This window comes from Danio rerio, chromosome 20 (assembly GCF_049306965.1).
Source record: "Danio rerio strain Tuebingen ecotype United States chromosome 20, GRCz12tu, whole genome shotgun sequence".
Classification (NCBI taxonomy): Eukaryota; Metazoa; Chordata; class Actinopteri; order Cypriniformes; family Danionidae; genus Danio; species Danio rerio.
The window spans coordinates 42,793,341-42,807,689 of record NC_133195.1 but is presented as its reverse complement, the minus strand read 5'-3'; the positions used below and the strand labels follow the sequence as shown (position 1 = coordinate 42,807,689).

General features: G+C 33.6%; 3 protein-coding genes across 6 annotated transcripts in view; 2 read left to right on the top strand and 1 right to left on the bottom strand.

Moving 5' to 3' along the window:
* pex7 (peroxisomal biogenesis factor 7) overlaps positions 1–3,736 on the top strand; it is a 61,835-nt gene extending 58,099 nt beyond the window's left edge. For 3 of the 4 annotated variants that reach the window (XR_012395481.1, XR_012395482.1, XM_073932433.1), the window contains one exon: positions 3,332–3,736. Coding sequence is in view for 2 of the 4 variants with exons in the window: in XM_073932433.1 (XP_073788534.1) it covers positions 3,332–3,397 (66 nt within the window). In the remaining 2 variants the exon portion in view is untranslated. 4 annotated transcript variants of the gene reach the window in all.
* The window catches only part of esco2 (establishment of sister chromatid cohesion N-acetyltransferase 2), a 365,881-nt gene that overhangs the window by 186,167 nt on the left and 165,365 nt on the right, over positions 1–14,349 (bottom strand). The window lies entirely within an intron of this gene.
* Positions 7,336–11,785, top strand: slc35d3 (solute carrier family 35 member D3). The gene is made up of 2 exons (XM_688872.10): positions 7,336–7,934; positions 10,146–11,785. Exons 1-2 carry the CDS (start codon positions 7,499–7,501, stop codon positions 10,967–10,969), a joined length of 1,260 nt encoding a protein of 419 aa, XP_693964.1. The 5' UTR covers positions 7,336–7,498; the 3' UTR covers positions 10,970–11,785.

Here is a 14,349-nt window from a genome sequence, read left to right as displayed (position 1 = left end):
CGAGGCTAATCTTTTATTTCATTTTTATAATTTTATTTATTACTTATGGCAAAATACAGTAAAAAAAAAAAAAACAAGACAAAACAAAACAATTATATTTCAAAATGTATAGAAAGTATTAACTTAAGCGCATACAATGAGAAAAAAAATACATACCAACAAATAAAAAGGTAAATATTAATGTGGCTTGTTCTTGGATATATTTCCTAAATGGGTCCAAAGTCTTTCTTAAACTGGTTAGATGAACCTCTAGACAGTCTAATTTTTTCCAACTTTAGAAAGAAGAGGACATCACGGTATTGGGGTGAGGCTAATAATTCTATATTAACATAAGACTACAACTGTAGGAATTCAAGAATCACTAGAATAGTCGGTTATTCTGAAACCACTGGATATTATATTTGTCGGGTCATATTTTCATTTAAAGCTTCTGTTGACGTTTTAGAAACAAACTTTGATATCTTTTTTGTTATATTTATGGCCTTTTTTGCAATATGTAATTGCATAAGAGCTACAAGTCAGTGAAGTTTCTTTGCTTTGCATCTGGCAAGTAGAGAACAAAGGTTTTTTACTACAGTAAAAATGTTTTGAAATTTGACTGTTGAGAATATGAGTTGAAAGACTGCAGCTCTGCACAAGAAGGCCAGAGGAGAAATGGTCATGCCCAGCTGAGCCTGGTTTCTCTCAAGGTTTTTTTTTCTTTCACTTTCGTGGTGAAGTTTTGTTCCTCGCCACTGGCTTACATGGTTTGGGGCCTGTAGAGCTGTGCATCAATAGATTTGCTCATCAGTGTTTAGACTTTCAGCAGTGAAAATTAAATCACACTGAACGAGACTGTACTTCAACTCTGAAAACTGCTCTTACACAGTTTCAAGTTACTGTAATCTTTTATGTGAAGCTGCTTTGGCACAATCTACTTTGTAAAAGCGCTATATAAATAAAGGTGAATTGAATTGAACTGAAAAATAATTTGTTGTGAATTTTAGAAATTATTACATTGTCTTTTTTCCAATACACTTGGAAATATTATTTTGGATAACTAATTTAAAAATAATCACCAATATACGTTTCCATGCATACAAAAAAAAATGTAGGCATTGCCTAATTTGTATATATATTTTAAACATATGAAAAATGTATGAAAAATGTCTACACTGAAATAATATGCCTTTTGTAATTGATAATGGCCATTTGAGGTAGAAATACTTATTGTACTTTTAATAAAATACTAAACTAGACTACAGTTATGTGGGTTTGTCAACAAAGTTTTTTTTTTATGTCAAACTTGCCTTGGTTTTTTGTTAAAGTCGTCCTCAATGCAACTATACTGTCTATTTAAATCTTTTTGTTAAAAACAATATATATAATGTCCATGGCATACAGCATAACATATACAGTAGTAAAAATGAAACAGATTTTTTTTTTTCTGACCTGTGCTTATTAAAATGTGTAAAACAATAAGCAATCATACTACATTTTATTGTATTTTAAATGATTAAATGGATTTGACAAATGGGTAAAACCTTGTAGTAACCATAAATAAATGTAAAATTGCAAGAAATCTGATTTTTAAATAGTGTTTCTGACACCACTCGGAAGATCCAAATCGCAAAAACCACTTTATAGTTTTATAAAAAAAAGTTCAACCAGGTGGTTGAAATGGGTTAAATTATTTTAAGATGTATTAAAACCGATTTTGTTCAAAATATACTATACTTGAAACGTAATGTTTGACATTTAAACAAGCCTTTTCACGATTCATTTAACGGTCATCAGCATCTTAAATTCTTACATTTTTTATTTAATGTATATTTATATGTATGTATATCATCTTTGTATCAAACTACGGATTGTGTGAGGCATTTCTAAAACAGCATCTATCAGCCGCTATCAGTCTCACACAATTTTTCCCTATTTCTGAAAGTCTTGATAACACCATTTTGGAGCTTTTCTTTTATTATATCACCAAATACGATTGTAAAAATATATTTGTTGTACTCTCCCATTCACTGTGCTCTTAGTTTACCCAACAATGACAAAAACCCCTACTGAGAAACCCGGAATGTGAAAAGAGTCCATTCTTTAAATCAATGAGCATATGTGTAGATCACAGTCCAAAAACACTTCTGTAGGTTTGGTGCTTTATTTGTACACAGGTGTGTAATTTGATACAGATTTTGTTTTTATATACAGATGTTATGTCAGCTGCCCTTATTCTGGTTTGATTCTACTGTTATGATTTATAATGAGGAAATGACAGTGGGTCTTTGTTGTGCTATAGTAGCAATTTTTGTGTATATGCTTTATAAAGGCTTTGAAGCAGCATCAAAAGAAACTATTTGTTGGCCGAACATTATTATTGTGCATTTCAAGCATCATATGAATAGAAATCTTTTTTATTTGTTTTTCAGTACCAGTTTAATTGAGAAGGACTTTTGTATTCATTTATGTATTGTGACTTGCAGTGAAATCATCATTGTTGTGTTTTGTTTGACAACATTTTTTTGGTCACACTTTGCAATAAGGTTCATTAGGTAATGTTAATTAATGCATTTACTAACATGAACAAACAATGAACAATACATTTACTACTGTATTTGTTCATGTTAGTTAACGTTAGTTAATGAAAATACAGTTGTTCATTGTTAGTTCATGTTAACTCATGGTGCATTAACTAATGTTAACAAGCATGGACTTGGATGTTAATAATGCTTTAGTAAATGTTCAATTATGATTAATAAATGCTGTACATGTGTTGTTCATGTTTAGTTCATGTTAGTAAATGCATTAACTAATGAACCTTATTGTTAAGTGTTACCATTTTTTTGTAGAAGAACATTTTTAAGAAGAGTTTCAATCAGAAATACTAAAAAGTCAGTACATTTATGGCAATCTCTTTCTTTCTTATTAGTGTTGTGTCATATGTTCTTCTTTTAAAGCTTTTATTGAGATTTTGGAATCAAACTTTCATGTCTTTTGTCATATTTATGATTGTTTTTCAACATGTAATTACAGTATTTTCTTTCTTTCTACATTATAGTTTAGTAAAGCTGAAATAATGGTGTGTTGCAGAATCAAATCAAATAATAGAATATTGTCCACTCAGTGAGGATTACACATTTATTAAGTTAAATTATCTTCAAAGTCCTCTACTTTTTATTTTAACAATGGATTTAATAATTTTTGTGTCTATAAAAGTAGAAAAGAATTCCTAAAATCTAAAAAAAGACTAAGAAAATTTTAATTTCTCATTATATTCATAACTATTTGTGTTGCCTGACATGTTATAATACCTGAAGCTAACTGTGTGACTGTGGTGTTTTTTTCTCAGGTTGTGGACTGCTCCTGGGACGAGACTGTGAAAGTGTTCAGTCCTTCATCTCTGGCTGCGGTGTAGAAACCCGTTCACCATGTACTGAGGTTTCTGCAGGACATAAGGGAATCACGGCTCCATTTCAATCACAGGTGCAGAGTTTGCCAAGATTTCACTGCAGTTTTCCTAATGACGCTGTTACAGCAGAACCCGAGGGAGCGCTAGAATCTCACACCTCGCCTTTAGGAGTGTGATGTTATTATAGTGCTTGATGAGTGTAAAATCAAGCTAAAGTGAGTTTACCTTAAACGGTGAGTGCCTTATTGATGTCTAATAATTTTGTGGTAGGTGTATGTTGTTTTTCTCTAATGGATTAAATCCGGTTTGTTAAACTTGTGTTAATAAATAAGAGCAGTTCATCAATTCCGGTTATTTTGTAGTTCAGTTATTTTGTAGTGAGTCCGGTTCCTGAGTACTGCCTACCAAATTGTGCTCAAGGTATTTTAAATTGCTGTAGAGGTGAATATTATATCAAAGTTTGAGACGCATGCCATGTTAAACATTTTTATAAAGTAAGTTTTTTTTTTTTTTTTTTTTTTTTAAGGTAAGGTATCTTAATAGTAGGTGTTTTAGGTAACCATTAAATAAAATTTCCAAAATGTTGCACAATGTTTAATTTTATGAACTAATTACTAAAGGAGCATGTGATATGGTTGATCGTGTCTGGCCTCTCATCCGTAACCAGAAATAACCTGACAGATTGATTCAAGCCTACCATAAATAGGCCTATTTCACCCTACTCTGTTTAGGAAGAATCCCCCTTTCACCCCATCTCCTCCTTTTACTCCTTTTACCAAGGGTAGCTCTTGAGACCTACCTGATTTCAAACCCCCTTATATGCTCATTGACCAGGCGGGAGCCCTGAGCTCAATTATATCTGAGCTCAGGGTTCTCTCCCGGCACAGCATGCCAAACCTGCTAATAGTGTCAAGCAATCTCTAAGTGAGAACTGTTGAGCATAAAAAGTTTGTATGTTTTTATAATCATATAGACTCATTTTTCCTAACCAATCAAAATTGTGTAAATGTGCTAAAACAGCATTAAAAAAATATATAAATTAGTTAATGTATAATAGTGATGAGATCAAGCAAAATTTAGAGCTAAAATTGTTTTCAAATTCTTGAAGCATTTACAGGTATAATAAAACATCAATATGGATGTATAAGCTTGTAGTATTAAATGAGTATATTTATTTTATACAGTTGAAATCAGAATTATTAGCCCCCCTAAAATTATTCTTTTCTTCAATTTCTGTTTAACAAAGACATTTTTTTCAACAAATTTCTAAACAATAACTTATTTTTAATAACTGATTTATTTTATCTTTGCCATGATGACAGTAAATAATATTTTACTAGATTTTTTCAAGACATTTAAAGGCTTAACTAGGTTAATTCGGTTAAAGGCAGGTTAGAGTAATTAGGAAAGTTACTGTATAACGATGGTTTGTTCTATAGACTATCGAAAAAATATCGCTTAAAGGGAATAATTTTTACCTTAAAATGTTTTTTTTTTTTTTAAACTGATCAGACTGATCATATTTGATGATGATTCATACTGTGAACTAGGGTTGTAACGGTATGAATTTTTCACGGTATGATAATCGTCTAAAACAATACCACGGTTTGACGGTTTCGCGGTATACGGTATGTTACAAAATAATAGAACAGTGAAGCAAATTTGACTTTTTCCAAATAATATATTTTTAGTTACTATAAACAATACCACTTACAATGAACAAATAAAAATAAGAAAATAATAAATAATGTGTCAAAGTCCAAATAAAGTCCAAATAAACATGGTGCAAATCCTCAGTAAAAAATAGATATAAATATTTACTATACTATAAATAGTTACATAACGAAACTAGATTCAATATGGAACATCCTTAGGTTTTATGTGCCAGCATGGATATGGTTGTCTATGGATTTGGATATGGTTGTCTGCAATGCAGACAAACAGCTGCATCTTCATTTGCGTCTTTTGAAAACAGCAAGAGCAGCAGTTCGTCTTTGCTGTGTCACTGTTTTGTCATGTTTCTTTGCTGCTGTGCATGCAAAAGTACTTAGTATGAGAATTATTTCATGCAAAACTTTTTTTTTTGCGTTTTATTTAGCCGCGCATAAATGTATGCCTTTCTCTCATTCCGTGTTGTTCAAAAAGCTTGGTCCACAAACAAAAGCGAAACCTATGCTTATTGGTTGTGATATAGCGAGTTTGAACCAATCTGGGCATGGAGGAGGGACAATGCATCAATGTATCATGTCTGATTTGTCCGGAGACACAGTGACGAGCGTTTCTTTGTCAAATCAGCGTTGTCAAATGTTGATGACGTAACCGCACTGATTCCGGTTGTTATGAGTGCTGTTATGTGATACAGCACTGGAAAGCTGAGATTCTCTTCTTTATGCCAATCTTTGAATTGTATGAATCGGATCAGCGGATCAAAAGTTATTAAACATTTAAGAGCAATACTTATTTTTAGCCGCGGGCGGCTGTCTCGGTCTTTAAGGGTTAAAACCGTTGATGTGCAATTGTTCATGGTATGATAATCGTGCACGTTCAAATCGTGGTAAACCGTCATACCGGTATATTGTTACAACCCTACTGTGAACATTTCCTTACTCTGTTAAACAACATTTGGGAAATATTTTAATTAGAATAACAAATTCAGAGGGGGTTTAATAATTCTGACTTCAACTGTATATATATATATATATATATATATATATATATATATATATATATATATATATATATATATATATATATATATATATATGTAGTATAAGGTTGTACATGGTCTGGCTGTTTTTCTAATGGCTGGTTATTAGCCAAATGCCCTTGAAATGCCAGAGCTGCCAGATATAAAGGCTTTGATATTGTAAACATGAATTCTGTCATGCAAACTTTAACTTTAGAAAATTTACTATGTTCCATAAACCTAAAAATTGTGCTATCTACTGTAGCAGTGTACCTATCAAAGAGTTAAAGGCATTAAAGTTCACCCAAAAAAAAAATCTAATTTACTTAACATTTACTGCATGCTTGCTTTTTTTAAAGGTGTTACTGTATAAAAAAATGTAGAAAAAAAATATTGCCTGGCTAAAACAAAAGTGATTTAAATTTCAGTAAAAAGAAAATAGAGATTATGTTTGGGTTGTTAGTGGAGTGATAAGTTTCTGGAGTGTAACATGTTTGAAATCAATACTTTTAACCCTATCTTATGCATTATGTAGCTTTTTATTCATCAAACAACCATGTTGGAAGACTGATTCCATGGCCATATTTCAGGATGTCAATGCAAGATTTATTGGGCTGAAACTGTCATACTTGAATTGACCACTAAACTGAACCCCATTGTGAGTCTAATTTGAATTTAGTGGTAAAGTTGTTCTGGAAAACTTCTGGAATTTACCGGTATCACTGTGTAAAAGGGGCTTATAATAAGAGATGCTGGAGCGGTACTTCTCATGTTTAGGTAATGCTGGTGTTTATTGTCAAGGCAAGATTGATCTGACAGTTTGTTACTCACAAACAGAACCTTTTTGACTTTGCATATGTTTTTCAAACATCAAGCCATAACAAAAGCACCAAAATCAAAGCTATGAAACTATGAAAGTCAGTGGATGCTACTTTTCAACATTCTTCAAAGTATCTTATTTTGTGTTCAACAGAAGAAAGTAATGGAATTGGAACCAGTGGAGTAAATGATGAAAGAATTTTCATTTTTGGGTGAACTATCCTTTTAATTGTCATTATTATTTATCTATTTGACCAGTGTAATTCAGTTTTATTTGAGGCACTTAAAGCTGAGCATTCGTTAAGACTTAAAGTTCGTTTTGTTTAGTGTTTGCAGATCTAAAATGCGCACTGCTTTTATTATTTTGACCACTGTGAACTAGCTCCTCGGAGAGCTAAAAGTGTAAGGTACGTGAAAGTAAATGGATTGGCTGCAGTTCACTCCAATTCAATCAGTGAACAGAGAAGGAAGACCGTAGAGGATCTGCGCCTGTCCCGCGCCCGCGCTCCCGTGTGTGTGTGAATGACGCGATAGAGCGCACTGGACGTGAATATTCAGCAGTGCCTCACAGAGACCCAGGGAAACCCCGGTCAAACGGAGACATGGAAGTTTGCAAAGGACGCATGCTGGGCATCACCGTCGCCGTTGCTCACGGATTCTTTTCGGGGTCGCTAAATATTCTGCTAAAATTCCTTATCACGACCTACAGCTTCACGTATCTGACTTTAATTCAGTGTCTGACCAGCGGCACTGCGGCGCTCACGCTAGAGGTGCTGAGGAGACTAGGCAAGATAGATATACCTCCGTTCAGTCTACAGTTGGTTAAAGTTTTTGCGAGCGTGTGTATTTTGGCAACTTTGCAGTCCACGTTGACTCTGTGGTCTCTCAGGGGACTGAGTTTGCCCATGTATGTGGTGTTTAAGCGATGCCTGCCCTTGGTGACGCTGGGGATTGGAGTGTGTGTGTTGAAGAACGGGATCCCGTCAGCTGGAGTCATCACAGCGGTCCTCATCACCACTGGAGGAGCAGCTCTGGCTGGTGAGAAAATAACAAGATAATAACTGTTTTAGGATTGTTTTTAAGGTAGTAGTCACAGGGGAGCAATAGAACCAACGAAAGTGCAACAATATGTAAGCTAAGCGTTGTGAAAAGTGTTAAAAAGAAAGTGAATCATATAGGCGTATATAAAGTGAGAAGTACATGATATAATAATGATTATACATTTTTGTTTAGTTTTTATTTTAATTATTATAGCAAATTATAGTATTATAGTTAATATAAAATAACCTTTATTTTACGATGATTTCCAAATAAAACAAATATACTATTAAGGGATAGTTCACTCAAAATTTAGAACTGAAAAATAGACGACATAAGGAGCATATGTTTTATTGTGTTTTTACTTAATTTTAATCCTAATAGCCAATATATAGTTGAAATAAAGATCCTTTATTTTATGATGACTTTAAAATAAAACAAATATACTAATAAGGGATAGTTCACTCAAAATAAAAAAACAGACAACATACAGGCCTTATGAGTATACATTTTTTTGTGCTTTTGCTTTATTTTATTCCTTTTAGCAAATAAAATAAATATCCTTTATTATAATATGACTTAAATAAAACAAATATAATATTAAGGGATAGTTCACTCAGAATTTAGAAATGAAAAATAAATGACATAATAAGTATAGATTTTTGTTGTTCTTTATTTTAATCCTTATAGCAAATATATAGTTAAAAGAAATATCCTGTATTTTAATATGACTTTAAAATAAAACAAATATACTAATAAGGGATAGTTTACTTAAAATTTAGAAATGAAAAATATATGACAAAATAATGAGTGCACTGAAAAAATACTTTAGCCGCTTGTTCAAACTACTTCTTTAAAAGGAGCTGAACCAACACAATTCTTAGGGGTTTTGGGGACAACAATTGTTTTGTTCATTCCACTTAAATTTGTAAAAGTGATTAAGCTAACTCAATCTATTTATGTTGACAACATGAAAAAATTGTGTGGAACAGAGCATTTTTTACAGTGTTTTATATAATTTTTGTTGTGTTTTTACTTTATTTGAATCCTTATAGCAAATAGCTAAAATAAATATACTGTATTTTAAGATGACTTTAAAATAAAATAGATATACTAATAAGGGATAATACACTCAAAATTGAGAAATGAAAATAGACGACAAAATTGTTCAAACTACTTGTTTATAATGAGCTGAATCAACACAATTTATTTGTGTTGTGACAACAAGAAATTGTGTGGAACCCAGCATTTTTTACATTGTAAACATTTTTGTTGTGTTTTTACTTTATTTTAATCTTTATAGCAAATATACTGTATAGTTAATGCAAATATCCTGTTTTTTCTGATGACAGTAAAATAAAAACAAATATAATAATAAGGGATAGTTCACTTAAAATTTAGTAATGAAAAAAATAGACAACACACCGAGTATATGTATTTGTTGTGTTTACTCCAATATCTAGTTTCTATATAGCAATTGCCATAATAAATAATAAATATAGGCCCATAAGATATAGTCATAAATCTACACCATGTTGCCAGGAAGATAAGATCGTTCTCATTTATTGGGGCCAGTTGTCACAAATAGTGTATCGGCTTATAACGTTTTCAGCAAAAATAATAATAATAATTTGTTGCCTTTTAACCCCATGATACAGATGGTTATGCTATTATTATTATTATTATTATTGGCTATGCAATTATGAGAATAAATGCACACACTTGTACAGCTCCCTATTATTATGATTTGTATACTGTACTTTATATACTGTATCCCTACCTTAAAACCCAGCCCACACAGTAAACAATCTCCATTTTTACACTTTCAAAGTGATTTATGAGCAGTTTCCCTTTTGAGGGACCAAAAAAAAACCCTCAAGGTCCAAATGTACTGGCATTGCTATACTTGTAGGGACATTTTGTCCAAGCAATGTGAGGAATAAAATAATTACAATAACAATAATTTATTCTTCTGATGTAAAGCTGAATTTTCAGCATTATTATGCAGTATATCAGTCAGTCTAATATGATCAAGAATGAGTTTTGACCTACTTTTAAAAACAAAAACTAATCCCTACATGCTATAGCATAATATAATCATATGCTGTTTCTAATACTCTGAGCCAATCATGATGCATCAGCATAAATATCTCTCTCAGCATAAATAATGCACGGTGCATACAGTCCCTGTTTAACTCCATTTTCCTGCAGGTGCTGGAGATCTTACAGGTGACCCTTTCGGCTACGTGACTGGCATTTTAGCTGTGATCGTCCACGCCTCCTACTTGGTGCTCATCCAGAAAGTGAGTTCAGACAGTGATTACGGGCCGCTCACGGCGCAGTACACCATTGCAGTGGTGGCTACCCCTGTTCTCTTCATCTGCTCCATTGTAAGCATGGATGCTATTGATATGTGGACATACGAAGGCTGGAAGAACCCGTTCATCACTGGTATCTTCGTTACCTGCATCCTCATTGGCTGTGCGATGAACTTCACCACGCTTCACTGTACTTATATAAACTCGGCCGTCACCACCAGTTTTGTTGGAGTGGTCAAAAGCATAGCTACTATCACTGTGGGCATGCTGGCCTTCAGTGACGTGATGCCCACCAAACTGTTTGTGGCAGGCGTGGTAGTCAACACCGTCGGCTCCGTCACCTACTGTGTGGTGAAGTATTTCGAAACCAAAAAAAAGGTAGCCTACCAGGATATGGATGAGTCCGCTAAGGATGGAGAACTACCAGGAGAACCGTATGTGGAGCCAGCCAAGCCTGATGGAGATACGATGGAGATTCCTTCAAATATCCCAGAAGATGTTCCCAATGGTGGCCTGTCAGAATCAGCAGACCAGAATCATATTCGTGAAAATAAAGTAGCAGAGTCTATAGAATTAGAACGGCCCGCCGTCCCGTCAGATGATCCCACGAGACTGTCTCTGAGCGATAGTTATGTTGGGGTTTGGAGATCCGTTCGCACCTTAAAGTTCCTCAAGAAAGACACTTTAATCGACAACATGGAGGTTCAAAGTCCTTGATGAAAGGTTTAACGCTTGACAGACGTGCATGTTAGGTATTGTCCAAAACTGATGGTGTGAACGATGTTTGCCTTTTTCTCTCCTGAAAATGATCCTTTTATGAAAAACATTGCTTATTTTTTATATGAAAATAATGGTGTTGTCTGTTTGTTCGTTGAGAGGGAGTGTGATTATATGACACTGAGGAGTCTTAAATAACAGATGTGCCAATTTATTGACTTGAAATAAAAGAGCTTTTTATTTTAGGATGACTTTAAAGGTGCTGTATGTATGTTTTTGACTTTTCTAAAGCATAAAAATAACATAATATGTTTGCAGATATTTAAGAAACATGCCAAGTCAACATTCTTGTTTATTTGAAAAACAATGCTGAAGTCAGATATTCTGCTTTGAAAATGTGCATTTCAGGCTGGATTGCTGCCTTTGTTTTGGTTCTTTTAACCTACCCAATGCCAGTTTAGCCAATTATATTTCAGCACCCCGGGTTACCTTGGTGGAAAACCGCGTATTTCATTCATTCAGTCTTTCAGAAAGGCTCTCAAAGCATGCGCTCGTGACTGAAATGCGACCTCTGGTGGACAGTAGTAGACTCCAAAATGAGATGCAGATTCAGAGTTCCACATGAGGTTATTAATTAGCAAATATTATTAATAATACTAGCTTAAACATTAAGTGAGCAGGTTACAACGTAACCCTGTGTCCTGACATCATGCTATGTAAAGAGATTTGCAGTGATAAGCAATTTGGCTGTTCGCATCAGATGAAACACAACAGAAATTTAAACACAGCCATTTAGATGCACAGAATAAACACTCACTTACGAAAAGGTTATTATTAAATTATTATTAATAAATTATTATTAATATAAATTATTATAATTATTAAATGTAGATGCTGAATCACTGATATGTGTTGGATTGCATTATTTCACAGTTTTAAAGTTCAGTTTTAGACGGTTTATTTGATTTTCATGATCTGAAGTGAACTATCTGCTGCTGCTTTCAGTACATGGCAATACATGTCATGTAAAATGGCACTCAAACTCGCATTATTAACATTTAACACTGAATAATGAGGCACATGAGGTGTACCTGAGGTGATCCTTGTCAGTTTTCTGTTGTTCAGGTGCAAGAAATTGAAGCCGTTTCTAATATATCAATTGAAGGTGTTGGTTAGAACAAAAACTCCTTTTAATATGAACGATATTCCTTCTTTCGTGTGTCGTCGTTTTTATAAAGAACATGATTTAAATCAGCTTTTAGGCTTGATCACTACACTCGCTCCTCTGTCCTTAATCTGGCAACCTGTGCTTGCGGTTGTTTTGATCCAGGAATGCGATACCTAGTTCAACCACTGACTGTCAAACTTACATACTGCACCTTTAAATAACAGATGTGCTGATTTATTGACTTGAATTAAAAGTTTATTTTAGGATGACTTTAAAATAAAACAAATATTTTAATAAGGTATGGGGTTCTCAATCGTGGTCCTGGAGGTCCGGTGTCCTGCAGATGTTGGCTCCAACGTTAATAAGACACACCTGGGCTAGCTAATCAAGCTCTTACTAGGCTTTCTAGAAACATCCTTGCAGGTGTTGAGGCTGGTTGAAGCTAAAATCCCCCGGACACCAGACCTTCAGGACCGAGATTGAGAACCCACACTGTAAAATAAAAAAGTTGACTCAATCTAAAATTTTAAAGCGACCAGCTTCAGGACATTTTTTGAGTTTACTCAATTTTAATCGAGTCAAGTGCAGTACTTGGGATTAAAGGTGAGTCAACTCAAAAGAGCTCTGCAGCAAGTTGCCTCACAATTTTGAGATGACTTTTTTGTTTCCAGTGCATGTAATAAGGGATAGTTCACTCAAAAAGTAGTTGTGTTGTTCCAAATGTGTTTGATTTTTGGTCTGGAGCTCACAAGATGAGCTATATGCAATTATTTCCTCAGGAAAGGATATTTTGAAGAATGCTGGTACTGTTTTGGCAGTATTTATTTGTTTGGTTAGTTTACCAACATTCCTCATAATATCAGTTTTGTAGAAGAAGAATTGTATAAACAACTAAGATTGCAGTTGAAATCTAAATTATTAGCCTTCCTGTGAAAATTTAATTCGTTTTTAGATATTTCCCAAGTGATATTTAACAGAGCAAGGGAATTTTTCTACTGTATTTCACTTTTATTGCACTTCATCATGGCAAAGTCAGAATTAATTATTAATACTGTTACTTTTTAAAATATGTTGAAAAAGATCTCTCCATTAAACAGCTCTTGGGAAATATGTTTAAAAAATAAATGTTCCAATAATTTTGTCTTCCGCTGTAAGTAATGACAGAGTTTTTGCCTGGACTGTCCCTTTAATCAAATGAGGTGTTTTTATTTTTGAATGATGATTTATGTTTCTATGCACGTAGAATCTGTGCCTGTATATAATCTGTGATTTGTCTACGAATGCAACTCTTAAATTGGAGCCGTCAAATTTCCCTCGTTTGCATGTATTATGCACAATTAATTTAAAGTGATTTTAAATCAAAATTGTGAGCTTTGTGTATCCTCTTTGATGACGTTACCAACAACTGTTTTAGCATCTAAAAATCTATTTTTTACTACAAACCATCTGACATACATTATATCAGTGTTTCTAGTCAGAAATAGAATACAGTTCTGTTCTGACAGCAGGGAAAATCCAATTTATTATAATTAATAGGAGGAGAAAACATTGCTATATATGAGCTATATCACACGAGTAGCAGTGCGATGTGGCTGTGATTATATACAGCTACATTGCACTTCTACGAGTGTGATATTGCGTTTGTATAACAATTGTGTGTATAAAAAATAAAACCAAACACGGAGAGTCTCAAAAGCTTTTTGTAGAAAGAACTACTTTCTTCAACTATCCATTCACATCTGCAGCTGACATCAGAACAGCAGAAGCCGTTGCTCATTCACCAACATCACTTTAGAGCTAGTATTTGAAAAATTCTCTATCGTAATGTCTAAAGTGATGATAAAACAGCTGATTTTGCTCACATTTTAAGTATATAAGCCAGAATGGCATGAAATGCGAGTCTACAAAGATTTTGCAGCATTTCTCTGTTGCAATCGGAAGATCACAATATTACTATGGTATAAATAAGGCACTACAACATACAAAAGAGGCATTTAGAGAGACCTAGAAAGTCATTTACCTGTTTAATTATGATTTGATCAACTTTAGTTTGAAATTACGCTGGTTTTCTCTTAGGGCTTATTAAGCTGTCTCTGCTTCCATCTTGAGGATGAACATTGTCAACCGTCTTTGCTCAAGAACAGGCTAATTTTTCGCCAACGCACCTCTCAGAAATGATAAGCATTTTAATATAGGCACTAACCTTAAAAAT